Source organism: Solanum tuberosum, unplaced genomic scaffold (assembly GCF_000226075.1).
Source record: "Solanum tuberosum cultivar DM 1-3 516 R44 unplaced genomic scaffold, SolTub_3.0 scf00420, whole genome shotgun sequence".
Taxonomy (NCBI): domain Eukaryota; kingdom Viridiplantae; phylum Streptophyta; class Magnoliopsida; order Solanales; family Solanaceae; genus Solanum; species Solanum tuberosum.
Window position 1 is genome coordinate 24,871 of NW_006239340.1, and position 14,857 is coordinate 39,727.

Here is a 14,857-nt window from a genome sequence, read left to right on the forward strand (position 1 = left end):
AGGCGTTAGGGATAGTCGAGTAGGCTTAGAGTTATCGTCAAGATGTCCAATAAGTAATATCAATCTGCAACTAGGAATTCAAAAAAATTAATAGGTGAATCAATTGAAGAATACAATGTGGTTGTTAGATAGTCCATAGATTGATTCATTCGTCTATAACAAAAAAATTGTTTTCATTTGGTTTATTATCCATTAGTTATTTTCTTTTAAATTTTTAGTTGAGTTAATTCAAAATAATAACTATTTTTTTCGCTTGAATAAATAGTTAGCATTAATTTAATTTAGTAAATAGATAACCACAAGTCCATGTGGGTAAGATATTCAACTCTCGAGTCACTTATTTCTTGTATGATCACATATACTTGTGTGTGCATTTGGAATATGAATAGTTTCTCTATTCTCATTTGTCCAATTGTATTACTATTGTAGTTCCTTTTAATTGTATTATTTTGTTGTCAATACTATCTTCTTTCTTTCTACGATATTTTTCTATAGTTTTACTCTTGTATTTGTTAGATCTGTTTTTGTAACACTATCCTCACGCCGAAGGTCTATCGAAAATAGACTCTCTACCTCACACAAGGTAAGGACTAAAGAGTAAGATCAGTTTACTTGCTACCCTTCCAAACCTCACTTATGAAATCTCATCGATATGTTTAATGATTTCTATTGGTATGGACTATATGGATATTAAGCAAATGAAGTTTCTTCTATATAGAATTACTTATTATTTTTCAGTATTGTTGGGTTGAAATATGGGAAATCTCCAATCATAAGTTGGACAAAAGAAAAAATTTCAGCCCATGGGCTTATCAAAAAGATGTCTACTCTCAAAACTAAAGAATGGGCTTGACCCATATGATAGAAATTCTTCCATCATTGGGCTCTTTAGCCAATTACTCTGTTCCACACTATTGACCATAAAGGTTTGCACATAGGGATAGAAGACACTCCGACTATAGCATATCGTAAAAGAAACACACCGGACACGTGAGAGTCAAAAGTTCAAGACCGCCCATTTGAATCACAGAAGAAATGTTCAAAATATGTTGTCCCAAAATTTCCATCTCCACAACAAAGAACTAATAGGAAGGAAATATATGAAACAAATTAAGAACATAGTACATATAGAATGTTGTAGTTACAACTTATGGGTAGAAATTGGATCTTCAACTATAAAAACAAAAATAAAATTAATACTTATCAATTATGTACTTGTTCTTAGTTTCATTTTTCTTAGGAAGAAGTAGGCTAACACCCTATATCCAATAACCATCACCAACATTGCTCCTACTTCAACTCCACTAGAGTCATCAACAGAGCCATACTTTGAATTTCTCAAGGATTTGAACTGAATCTTTAAGAGAAGCCTGTATGTGTGATAGTTAATCGAGATATAACGAACCCATGACATGAATGCTGGAACTTCCTACAATCATAAAATCAATCGAAATCAGTCACATTGTTTGATATTGACTAACTTTTTCTTGTACTAGTCCATTTATTGTTCCTGATCAACTTCGCGTTCCAAAATAAGTGGTGCAAATTGTAGCTAATAAGTTGTACTTGAAGCAACATGATTCAATTGAATCCCATCCATTGAAAATTGTACTATGCGCTAATATTGTTGAATTCTAGTGTTACTTATTATGATAGTTATCATAACACTAACATCAATGTTGGTTTATATATCATCATCCATGTGCTGATAAGACATTATTAATTATTACCTGGACAAAGAATCCTCCAGACAACATGAATGTCATGAGGATAACAGAAGCAAAAGTTGTTGCTTTTTTCACATCCATGAATGCTGCACCTATAGCCAAACCTAAGCCCTGAACATAGTGAACCCCAAATGTCATGTCAAGACCAACTCTGCTTTGATATATATATGATACTCCCTCAGTTTTAATTTGTTTGTCTGCTTTTGACTTCATATAGAGAGTTTAAGAAAGTAAAGAATACTTTTCTTAAACTGTTTTTAATCTTGTGGTGTTAAACATGTTATGAAAAGTTGAAATTAAAGAGTTACCAGGAAAGGAAAGTAAGACAAACAAATTGAAACAGAGGGAGTAATAGCGGAAAAAGAAATCATAACTTCTAACCTGAGCAGCAATTATGCTTAGTAAAATTGTGAGCAGAGTTAAAGAAAATGCATTGAATGTCAGCTTCAATCCAACCATAAAATAGACAATCACCAAGAATGTTACAGGCAACACTAGGTCCAGGAGAAGATCAGTGGTGATTCTGGCTATGAAATAGGCACTAAGCTTGTACATATTCACTGATCTCTCTTTAACCAACATAGCCCTTTCTTGTGGGAATGTGAAGATTGCTGTAAATAGTGGAAAGAAACCCCAAAATACTGAAATAAAGAATAACAACCCTGCCTGCAATGTTTTCCTAAAAAAATTAGTTGAAGGACTAGGATGAAGCAGTTGCGGAGCCACCTTATGCTAAGGGGTGTCTCGCCAAAAAAATAGTTGAAATTTTACTGGTTTTATGTATATATGTTGTATGTTGTCTACTTTTTTATATTTTGACACCCCTTAGTAAAATTTCTGGCTCCGCTACTTGGAAGAAGCATGCTAGTTTAAAGACAAAATGATCCTTGTTGTAAGAAATACATTACTTGCCTGATCTGAAATTCTTTTAGGGAATGAAGTATCTGAATTCCACCATAGTAAGCCAACAATTATAGCTGTTGCTATGACTTGAGTTATCCGGAGACAGCTGAAATACTCGTGGTTTCGCTCCTTGAGACTTCTTCCGAAAAGAATTGTAAACTGTTGGCACCAGGTTGCACCAGAATCTCTTGAATTAGGCCAATTCTGCACTTCAGAATCTTCTTCTATCAGGCCATGCTTCAGGAGTTTTAGTTTCTCTATGTTGGCAACCCTCGACTCATAAGCCCCAACGAAATACTGAAATGTTTGGTTTTTAAGTGTATATATTATCATAATAATATGGTTTATCACATAGATTAAGAAAAGAAGGGTGATCTCTTATACCTCATGAACATCAGCTGGGGAAGGTCCTTCATTTTGCATTTTGAAATGATGGTTTCCTGGTAAAAGCTTGTCCTCTAGATCTGAAGGTATAGACTTTTCCGTTATATTTCCATTTGCAAGATCAATTAGAAACTCTGCTGGATTCATGGCTATAAGGGGAGAACAACCAATTGAAGAGAAATACAGCATTGCCTCAGAGGCTTTGCCAAAATACAATGAGCTGCCTTGTCCTAATAGAATCAACTTATCGAATCTGCTGAATAGTCGACTCGATGGCTGATGTATTGTTGTTACCACTGTCTTTCCAGCCTATCAAAATAAGATGATTTATTTAATGAGACTTATAAAAAGCTAGTATGACTTGATGAGACTCTTTGATAATGAGTACCCTGGCAGTGTTACGTAACATCTGCATAATTCGAAGTGCTGTGGTTGAATCCAGACCAGATGTTGGTTCATCTAGGAACAAAAGTGATGGATTCAGAAGAATTTCATTTCCAATGCATACTCGTTTCCTTTCGCCTCCTGAAACTCCTCTAACAAATGCCCCTCCAATTATAGTGTCTTGACACCTGAAATTACATTTCAGTGTCCAACTTTAGAAAACATTACAATCTTAGAAGCATGAAATAAGTTAAGCTAGTGACAGTTCGACATAACAATGCTGTCCCGCGTATTCCATTCTTTCTGATGTTTTAGCATCTGTGAGTTCTAGCATGTGATCGAAAAATATTTTGGTCTTTTTATGTGGTATAATCATAACACTTTAATGAGAAGAGATTTTTTTGGTAATAGGAAATGAAGAAGTTACCTTTCTAGGCCAAGCTCATTTATAACTCCAATAGCTCTCTCTTTCTTCTGCTCTTTAGATAACGTATTAGGTAGACGAAGCAAAGCAGCGTATGTTAAGGTTTCTTTCACAGTGAGATGGGGAAAAACAACATCATCTTGCAGCACAAACCCGATCCTGTTGAGTGATTATTGTAAACATTACATTTGATCAACTATTTAGGAGAATTTCTATCAGGACTTGTGAATTTACCTTTGTTTCAATGACTTGTTATATGGCTGGTCATTGAAAGTAATCGTGCCACAATCATTTTTCACCTTTCCACTTAGAAGCTTGAGTAAGGTTGTTTTACCACCACCCGAAGGTCCCATTAACGCGAGAATTTCTCCTGGACAGGCTGAACCACTCACTCCTTGAAGTATGCACTTTTCTGTATCAGAATTCTCCACTCCCTTCAGTGCCACGGTGTACTTCACATCTTGAAACTACAAAACAAGTAGAAAAATTGTAATATGTTCCTACTTTTTATATAAAGCAGTAGAATGTTCGTAAGAGATGATCCATGCATTAACCACCTTGAGACGTATACGCAAGGTAGGCTCAATCTGAATTCTATTCCAGCTGCATGAATCGTCATCCTCCTGATCCTTCGATTTCAATATATTGTTCTCTGAATGACAAAAAAAGGGGACTTCTTTCAGAAATCACATTCACATACATAAAAAAAAGGCAAACCTAGCTGCTAGTATATATGTGTTCACTGCCATAATTGTGGCAGGTAATTTTATGTTCTGATGTCTTGTGATTTTCTTACTTTTTTGTGAATTTTCTAACGTCACGTCATCAGAGATGCTTGATGAGGAAATGGGGGATCGATCGGATGAGAAAGATCCCATTTTCCCACTTGGAGTCTTGCTTAAAAGTGCACCTTTTTCATTATCAATATCACTCATCATCTCATCTATGTTTATTAGAAAATGAGAACTAAATGATCTTGCATGACACAAGGATTTTCCATGTACTGGTGATTCCTCTGCAGAGTCTAGGCTTCGCATCTTCATTAAGCGTGTCTTAGTCTTTTTATTGCCTTCTATTTTCCTTATGCAAAAACTATTCCTGTTTTTTTCAGGTGGGAAAATCTCATCCCCATCGATATTCTGCATGATGACAGCCTCTTCCTTGTCAATGCTCTTGGAGTGATCTAGTTCATGCTCCATATATCGCGGTTGGTTAGACTTCAAACTGTAAACATAAAATGTGTCAGTTTAAACATAAAATGCAGAACATTCACAATTGCTAAAACAAAAATAACTCTGCTCAACATATGTTCAAGACAATCTTGGAGAAAAAGAACTAATATTTGAAGCAAAGAAGAGAAGAACCTGAGGAAGATTTATGCAATTAGAATGTTTACTGGCTTAAATTTTCTTGTTATAAGTTTATATAGACCTTCTTTTTTTTTTGAGGTGACAACATTGAGATCTCATATGGTTGTTTCAATTAAGGCATCTTTCAATGTCAGGAGAAGAATTGAAACTTTTCAGTACATTTATTGATGTTTCATTTTCACAATGTCTAGAATGTACATTTTGATTGGTCCTTCCATTAGCATTATGAGATGCAGTTGGCCATATTTGGAATTCCCTATAGATAAAGTAAGTCAACAGTGCTTCCATAAAAAATCACCATACATTTTGAATTTTGTCATTTCAAAATTGAACTGAATTATGATACATGAAACTTTGCCTAAAGCAAGTTTTGTATAGCATTACTATTTCCCAAACCAAGTTGATCAACTGTTTATTGACTTTTGGTGCAATGCATCATCTCCTAGCCCTTTCAGTTGATGTTATTTGACATTATGGACATGCCAACTGGTTCATGGGACAACGTATAGCCCAATTCTTACGCGTCAATAGTTATTTAACTTTGGATTTAAGTTATATACGTTGACAATATAGAGTAAAGAATTTTACTGGTTGTATATATAAATGAGGGTCTATGAGATTTCACTGGATATGTCGTTGTTGACGTACATAAAAGAGTGCAGTCTGGTGCAAATAAACTCCGCCTGAGGAAGGACTGAACCACATTTGGTCTATCATACACAGACTTGCCTTAAATTGTTCGACCACTTTGGGTACAGTGTAAATAGCTTACCTTACACTTTTGCAAGAGGTTGTTTTCCACCGCTTGAATCCATGATCTGTATTCACATGACAGTAACTCTTTCCGTTGCACCAAAGAACTTTGTCCTTACTGTCAGTAGATAGAACTTAAATTTCTAAATATTTAAAGATGTGAAACAGAAAATACTATTCAAACTGATCTTCCAAACGCAGAGGCAGAGTCAGAATTATTAGTTTATGGATTCTGTATAGATTATTTGTACATATCAAATGAATATTTTAACATGAATACAGAGTTTAAGCCAAAATTACTGGATTCTGCCAAACGCGTAACAACCATTATGGCTCCGCTCCACCCTGTAATCTAACGGTTGGGGAAGCATTCATTTGTCTTATCAGCACAAGGATGCTAGCATATAAAAAAACAAATGCTTATTATCTAATGGTGCAAAAACTATCAGAAGAACTTAATTATGCAATGGTTTGGATTAGACAACTTTTGGATTGCTGTTTGTATAACTTCGCAATGTAATGTTAAGGTTGCGTACAAACGACCCTGATCTCCAGACCTCACTTGTGGGATTACACTGCGTATGTTGTTGCTGTTGTTGATTTTGTGTTTGAAGTTATTTGGATTGTACAACATGTACAATTAATAAGGCATGAAGAGAGTCAGTCACTAGAGGTTGAGGTCATGGCCGGTGCCCTTTGAGCTAGGGCAAAGAATAGAGCATGCATAAAAGATTCATTGAGATATGCTCTCATGTCAGGTAGCAGTAGCAATCTGTACCTCCTTTTTTCTCAAGGAAATCACTGTTTTTTTTTAATTGTTACTTGTTTTAAAATCATGCTACTACACCTTTTGATCATATAACTCTCCTCAAATAAATGAGAATCCCACATGAATACATTTTCCTGTTGGAACCCCAAGTCTTGGTCAATATTCAAATTTGAGTGGCCTATGTAACATACATACTAGACAATAAGGATTAATATATATAGCCGACCCCAACTTGCTTGGAATCGAGCTGTGGTTATTGTTGTTGTATGTAACTGATCATGATGTCCAAGTCCAACTCATGATCTGATTTGAATATGCTGATTATTAAAGGATCATAGCATACTTTGTTATGAATCTCTGTCAGTCTAGAAGGGGGAGCCTTGGAGAAACAGTAAAGTTGTCTACATGTGACTTGAGTTATAGGTCACAGGTTCAAGCCTTGGAAATAGTAACTAATGCTTGCATTAGGTTAGGTTATCTGCATCACATTCACACCCCTTGGGATGCTACCCTTTCTCGGACCCTGGTAATGCGAGATGCTTTGTGCAACGAGCTTCCCTATAATCTGCAATATTGTCTAGATATTACATTGTAGAAGGATTCAAGATAGCATAAATCAACCATTCCCAAGATATTTCTGAAGTTATTGTCTAGAAGCTACCTGGGTATCTTCATCTAGCCTCTCAAAGTGAATCACTTTCTTTAAAATTGAAAAATGGAAGTTAATGAAACCAAAGATAGCACCATCAAAAGCAAATGTTAGTGTTCTTCACCATCATGACAGAGAAAGAACTATGTCCTTGTAACTTGTAAGTTGTGACCATGATCATCACACACACATGGTCATCAAGGGATGTTAAATCTGCCTTAAAGCACTGGAAAGTGACTGATCAAAGAGCACGCCTAGTACATACGTGGTGTTCCAAGTTGACACACGAAGGACATACGAAACCATAACTCTTTGTAAGTCATTTACTCATTTTTTTCACCAAGACAAGGGGCAAGTTTACATGTTTCATTGGCCTTCACTCACAATTTAAGGTGTTTAGATAGTAACCTTCAACCAGAGTTATATGATCACTTGCAGAATTTCAAGTTGATAAGTAAAAGTTCCTAAACTACTTCACACTACATGCACTACAACAATACCAATTGTTCTGAGTTGATTTCTCAGATGGTCACTCATTATCTCAAAAAAGTCACTTTCGTTGAAGAAAATTGGAATCAAGAAGTAATTAATCATTAATCCGATATTTCTCTAGATAAGGGGCATGTCTGTGCTAGCTTGCACACACTTCAACAATTTCAACGTACTTCGATCTCTACTTTCTTCTAGTAATAATATATGTAAGTTTTTCCGAGTATGAACAACACTAAAATCTGGTTTAATTTAATTGCTATTAAACGAGTTGAACATGAATTTGATGACACTTTTAGAAATCAGAAAAAAAGATAATGATGAGAGCAAACTGCATACTTCATTATATTGATCATTTCTAGCAAAATGTTTTGGTCTAAAACATTAGTGTCTTGTATGTTGCCTCTACCCAAAGAAATATAGGCCCCTGCCCTCATATGTCTTTTTTCTATAACCACCAAAGGATGCGGTGGAATAGATAGATCCTTCCACTTTTAACCAGAAATTTCGAATTCGAGCTTTAAAAATGAAGAAGCCCCTAGTAAGGTGTAGCACCCCAGAAAATTTTTGAGCCAAGACTTGAACCGTTTTTCGTTGTGAGTAGGATTTTACCAAGGAATTTGAAATTTCTTAAGTATTAAGGTCAGGTCACTAGATGTAGCACCTTGAGTTCCAAAAAGAACTAAATTGGAAATAGCAAAATCTGAAATTTTGCAAGTTATGCTTAAGTATAAGTTTTGGGTCAACTTCAAACGACCATATATCTTAGAATATAAAGAGTTACGTGAGCCATAACCTATCCAATTAAAGGTTTTGAATCTACTTTCCAACGCCACCAAGTTTGCTAAATTTCGAGTTCGTATGAGGGAGATATGTCCATTCGAAGTTGGTCTGTCTAGATAAGGAAAGTCAAAGCCAGATTTTAGAGGGGTATTTTGGTCTTTTTCTTACCCAATCAGATTTAAATCGTTTTTAGTAATAATTTAGGGGTCTAATCTGATTAGGTTCAGTTTTATAATCCTAATACGCCTAGGGTTTTAGTTGAGAGTTCAACAAGAGAAAAGAAGAGAAAAGAGGAGAAAAGAGGAGAGAAGAGGAGAGGATCAAAGCGTTCGTCGAGAGTCTTGCGTTTTGATGCGTATTTTCGCCATGGGTTTAATCTCTAAGAGGTATGTAAGCTTCCATAGTGTTGGGTTCTTTCACCCACACGCCAATCATGATTTATTCAGCGTAATTTCGTTCTTGAAATTTAAGGATTTAAGTTCTTGATAAGTGTTCTTGAAGTTTCATTAAGTTTTGATGTAAGATTCTACTTGGGTCAACTTCAAACGACCATATATCTTAGAATATAAAGAGTTACGTGAGCCATAACCTATCCAATTAAAGGTTTTGAATCTACTTTCCAACGCCACCAATTTCGCGTCAATCCAATTTCTGAGTAAAAAGTTATGACTATTTTAGTAACCTATACAGTGTTGTTACGAATTAGGCGATGGGAAAATATTAAAAAGAGTCATTTTTGTCTTTTTACCTCCAAGAAAACCATAAACGAATTTCTTGACTAATAAAAGGCTCAAAACAATCAGATTTTCATCTTCACTAATGAAAAATCATAATTCTTGGCCATAGAGATTTCAAGAAACTAATTCAAGAATCTCAAGAAAGGTTTTCTTGATTGTTTACCTTCAAGCTAGGGTTTCAAGGCTTCTAATCAAGTTATTCTTCAAGATTCTTAAAGATTCTTCAAGATTCTTCAAGAATCTTCAAGAATCTTGTTCTTCTAGGTATGTAAGGCTATCATAGTGTTGGACTAGTTCATCCTCACCCCCTACATCTACTTTCAGATCAGAAAAAGAGTAATCTAGGATATTTTCCCTAGATTTGAGTATTCTTGAGATAAATTGATTTTGAGTTCTTGAATTCATGTTTCTTTTAAAAGTTCTATTCCTAATTATCGAATAGATATATTTTTATTGAGATCATTCATATCATGAATCATAACTCTTGAATTCATAATTCAAATTCAAGAGAGAGTTAAGAGTAGAGTTCAAGGAAACCTTTGAGTTCAATTGTGAATCCTTTGAGATCCATCATCGATTTGAGTTAAGTTTTGATTAAGTATGAGAATGAGTAGAGTCGTATACATGAGTTCCTTATTGATATTTTGACCCTTGAGTTGAGTCGTTCATGCCCTTAACTTCCGCATGAACTTCATCAGTTGAGTACCTTTGAGAGGAGTAGTCTCTTCAAGTTCTAAGTATTGAGTTCCTAATCCCCTATGAGATTATATTTATAATCATGGCACTATTACATGTTACCCATGAAGTCCTTGAGTTAAATTGTTAATGCCTATAATTCCGCATGAACCCTATAAGTCAAACAGTGTTGAGATGAGAAGTATATTTGAGTCCTTGAGTTGAGTAGTTCATACTCATAATTCCGCATAAACCCTCTGAGTTGAGCATTCTTGAAATTAGTAGTATCATTGAAGTTCTTGAGTTCCAAGTATTAAGTTCTATCCCTTCCAATCACAAATCACAATCCTTGAATCCATAATTCAATTCAAGGACCAGGTAAGAGTCAAGTCAAGAACAGTTAAGATAAAATTCAAGAGAACTCAAGAGTCAAGTTAAGAGAAACTCATAATGTTTTCCAAAAGTCTTTTAATAACATTTTAACTCTGATATAAGACTTAAGTTTCGAGTTCAGTAAAGAGTAATTTTGAAGTTTATTTCTTCAAATGTATATGGGGGCTATGTATTCCCAAAATAGTTTAAAAGAGACGTTGAGCAAGTTATTCAGTAAAGAGCGTTTGAGCTAGTTTTTCAGTAAAGAGCGTTTTGGGCTAGTTTTTAGTTAAAGGGTAAATGCTTTCACAATAAAGCAAGAGAGGAAACCTTGATTTCCAAGATAGCCTTTGAGCTAAGTTTTTGAGCAATTATCTCAAATCATAGAAAGAAGTATGTTTTAAACATAAAGAGCTAGTATCATATTTTGGGAGTAGTATTGAGCACCGATATGGGGACGAGCTTGAGTTCAGATAACTCACGTCTCCATAAACCATGTAGTCATTGATGTTTATCGTGACCAATGACACTAACCTATGGTATGAGTGTCTACGATCGTCGATAATATAGTAACCCAACTAAATGTTGGGGTCGTGTCCCAATCAGGGGCGGATTTATGTTGAACCAATCCGAACCTCCTTCGTCGAAAAATTACACTATATATATACGATTAAATTTTTTATTTATGTGTATATATATAATATTGAACCCCCTGAACATACATCAAAGGCGTAGCTCAGTGGCGTTGGGGGTTCAAGAATTCGCGCTCCTGCATGTGAGGTCGCGTGTTCGAATCCGAACAGAGGCAATTTTTTATCAGCTTATATTTTAGGCGGGAATTTAAGATTTATTAGTTTAATCCCTAATTATAAAGTCAAATATTAAAAAGCCCTTTTCTTCTTTATTAAAACCCTGATAATCCCTAATTACAAAGTCAAATATTAAAAAACCCTTTTCTTCTTTTAGGATTTTATCACATTTTATTTTTTTCATCGCTCTTCTTCCTTGCTCTGGCTGCTGCTTGTCGCTACTGGCCGCTCCTTGTTGCTGTTGGCTGCTCCTTGTTGTTGCTGCTTGCTGCTTCTATTGAATTGGTCATTATTGAAATCTTGAAGTCTATATCCCCAATCTTTCTTTCATCTCCATTAATAACTACTTCGATATGTTTTTGGTTCCCTTTTTTCTTACTAGATTTTTATATACCTTATTTCATTATTTCTTGATGTGCTTTCTTTTAGTTGGCTGAATTATTGATATCATTGAAGTTTCATTTTTTTGTTTGGCTAATTTAATATATTTTCTTAATCTAAAATTGGAGAGATAGAGAAATATAATGTAATAATCAAATAACCATTGCTTAAGCTTTTTGGTTTTGGTCCTTATTGTGTGTATGTTTTTTTTTTTTAATAGTTATGACTGCTGAATGTGTGTTTATTTCTCTTAAATTCTAACTAAACTTTTACTTTACAATCCAGTCTTAAATCTTAATATTCAATGAAGAAGTATTTTACCCCAATATCGAAATCAAGTTTAGCCTCTCATAGTCATAGTCAATCTAACCAACAAGAAAATGTCAATCATTCTGAAGTACCATCACATTCTTCTCAAGAATTTGATTTGAGTACTTTAAAGTTTGATCCCGGTGAAAGAACTCCAATATTGAATTATCATCCAAATCATCGTGATGTTATTAGAAGGGCATACCTTGTGAATGGTCCTTGTCAACCTCGCTTGGAGGTGCATGAGTACCCTCAAACAAATATTTCTGGAGCAATACGTCGTTTTAATCATGAATGGTTTGATGATGTATATCATGATTGGTTGGAGTACAGTGTTAGTAAAGATGCAGCCTATTGTTTGTATTGCTATCTATTTAAAGATCATAACATTAATCAAGGTGGAGGTGAAGTATTTTCATGTACAGGATTTAAGAATTGGAATAAAAAGAGTGGTCTTGACAAGCATATTGGTCTGCAGAATAGCCCACATAATCGATCAAAAAAGAAATGTCAGGATTTACTACGGCAACAACAGTCGATTCAATCTGCATTTGAGAGACAATCTAATCAAATTAAACATGGATATTATATCCGCTTAAGTGTTTCGGTTGATGTAGTAAGACTTCTCATAACTCAAGGACTCGCATTTCGAGGTCATGATGAATCTAAATCATCACTTAGTAGGGGTAATTTTCTTTAGATTCTCTCATGGTATGCAAAAAGATGTGATAAAATTCGTGATTATGTACTTGAACATGCCCCTCAAAATGATCAAATGACTTCTCCAATAATTCAAAAAGATATTGTGACTGCATGCAAGATAGAAACAGTTAAAACTATTCTCGAGGAACTAAATGGTGACTAATTTGCCTTACTAGTTGATGAATCTTTTGATATTTCACGCAAGGAGCAAATGTCTATGGTATTACGATATGTTGATAGAATGGGATTTGTGATGGTGCGACTTATTGACATTATTCATATTCAAGATACTAGTGCATTATCCTTGAAAGAGACAATTATTAACTTACTTGCTCAACATTCTTTGAGTCCATCACGTGTGCGTTGATAATGTTACGTTGGGGCAAGCGATATGCAAGGTGAGGTCAATGGACTTAAAATGTTGATTAGGCAAGAAAGTAGATTGACTCATTCTATACACTGTTTTGCTCATCAACTTCAACTAACTCTTGTTGGGGTCTCTAAAAAGTGTGTTGAAGTGGGAAAACTTGTAGTATTGGTCTCAAATATTTTTAATGTATTGGGATCTTCTTTTAAGCGTATGGATGATTTACGAGATTCCCAAAAGGCAGCAATTCAGGATGCATTAGATATGGGTGAACTGACAACCGGTAGGGGCTTGAATCAACAACTTGGTCTTTCAAGAACTTGTGATACTCGTTGGGGATCTCATTATAAATCTTTTAACAATTTTATTCTTATGTTTGGCTCTATTGTTGAAGTTCTTGAATCACTTGCTCTTGATGCACGAAGTATGGATGAAAGAGCCAAGGCAATGAGACATCTTGAATCTTGTCAAACATTTGAGGTTGCGTTCATGTTGCATTTGATGAGAGATGTATTAGCAATCACAAATGAGCTCAATAAATGCTTACAAAGAAAGGAGCAAGATGTTGCAAATGTCATGCTACTTGTTGAAGTAGCAAAGAAAAGGTTGCAAGTTTTAAAGGATGATGAATGGAATTCTCTTATTGCTAATGTATCTATATTTTATACCAAACATGAAATTTTGATACCTAACTTTGAGGAGCCATATGTTAGCTCTTTAAGATCACAGCGAAGACTTTCTCACTATACAGTCTTACATCATTACCGTGTTGAAGTGTTTTGCAATATTATTGATTGGCAACTTCAAGAGCTTAATGATTGTTTTAATGAGGTAGCTACTGATTTGCTCCATGAAATTGCTTGTTTGAATCCAATTAACTCGTTTTACAAGTTTTTGACAGCAAAAAATAATGAGGATGGCTGAATTATATCCAAATGATTTTGATGAATTTAATATGGATACTCTTGAGAATCAACTTGCAATTTACATTGTTGATGTTCGTGATGTTGATGAAAGGTTCTCTGATCTAAATGGACTTTGTGATCTTTCCAAAAGATTAGTCCAAACAAAAACACATTCAAATTATCCTTTGGTGTTCTGCTTAGTGAAACTTGTTCTACTTCTACCAGTTGCCACTGCATCTGTTGAAAGAGCTTTCTCGGCAATGAAGTTTATCAAGAATGACTTGCGAAGTCAAATGAGTGATGATTTTTTTAATGGTTGTTTGGTGCCTTTTGTAGAAAAAGATGTATTTGATAGTATTCCTAATGATGCTATTATTAAGACATTTCAAGATATGAAACCTCGTAGAGTACAATTGTAATGATCTATTTAAGTTTTTAGATATATGTATGTGCGCTATTATTTATGTGATTAATTATTTTTCTTGAACCCCCTTGATAAAAATCCTCCCTCCGCCACTGGTCCCAATAGAGTGGTTTTGAGAATTAATAGAAAAATAAATTTTAGCTCTAATTAGTCGTAGCTAAAGACATTAACGAGTAAAAACATAATAATTAAAGGGGGTGACACAAAAGTGTCAAATATCAATTGGGGGTTTTCTCACAAGTAGTAAAAACAACAAAAATAACAATAAAATCAAGTATGAGGAAAAAGTTCTTGGGGTGTGACCGCAATACAAGTTGAGATTAAATCGTTGGGTACATGCTTTCGATAGGAATTTTGCAAGATAATAGTGACTAGGCCAAGCTTTAGATGGAAATAAGTTCCCTCTCGGGAAACTTACCTCATTTCAAATGTGTTCCTTTCGGACACCCATTTGCTGCATGAAGGTCAGCCTATGCCTTACCCCACTCACTCTCTCGAGCTGAGTGTTAGGATATGGGACTAGGGCTCACCCTCTCGGGCT

The 14,857-nt window shown here is 34.9% G+C and overlaps 2 protein-coding genes across 2 annotated transcripts; one reads left to right on the plus strand and one right to left on the minus strand.

Moving 5' to 3' along the window:
* Positions 1-1,109: 1,109 nt before the first annotated feature.
* On the minus strand, positions 1,110-5,228 carry LOC102581373 (ABC transporter G family member 22-like). Its single transcript, XM_006362766.2, has 11 exons — positions 5,187-5,228; positions 4,619-5,046; positions 4,380-4,474; positions 4,057-4,289; positions 3,826-3,981; positions 3,403-3,586; positions 3,015-3,323; positions 2,640-2,927; positions 2,109-2,393; positions 1,731-1,838; positions 1,110-1,429 (listed from the first exon to the last, which is right to left on the minus strand). Exons 2-11 carry the CDS (start codon positions 5,019-5,021, stop codon positions 1,208-1,210), a joined length of 2,283 nt encoding a protein of 760 aa, XP_006362828.1. The 5' UTR covers positions 5,022-5,046; positions 5,187-5,228; the 3' UTR covers positions 1,110-1,207.
* A 7,972-nt stretch (positions 5,229-13,200) lies between these two features.
* On the plus strand, positions 13,201-13,911 carry LOC107057987 (uncharacterized). Its single transcript, XM_015303179.1, has one exon. The coding sequence runs from the start codon at positions 13,201-13,203 to the stop codon at positions 13,909-13,911; it is 711 nt and encodes a 236-aa protein (XP_015158665.1).
* Positions 13,912-14,857: the final 946 nt, after the last annotated feature.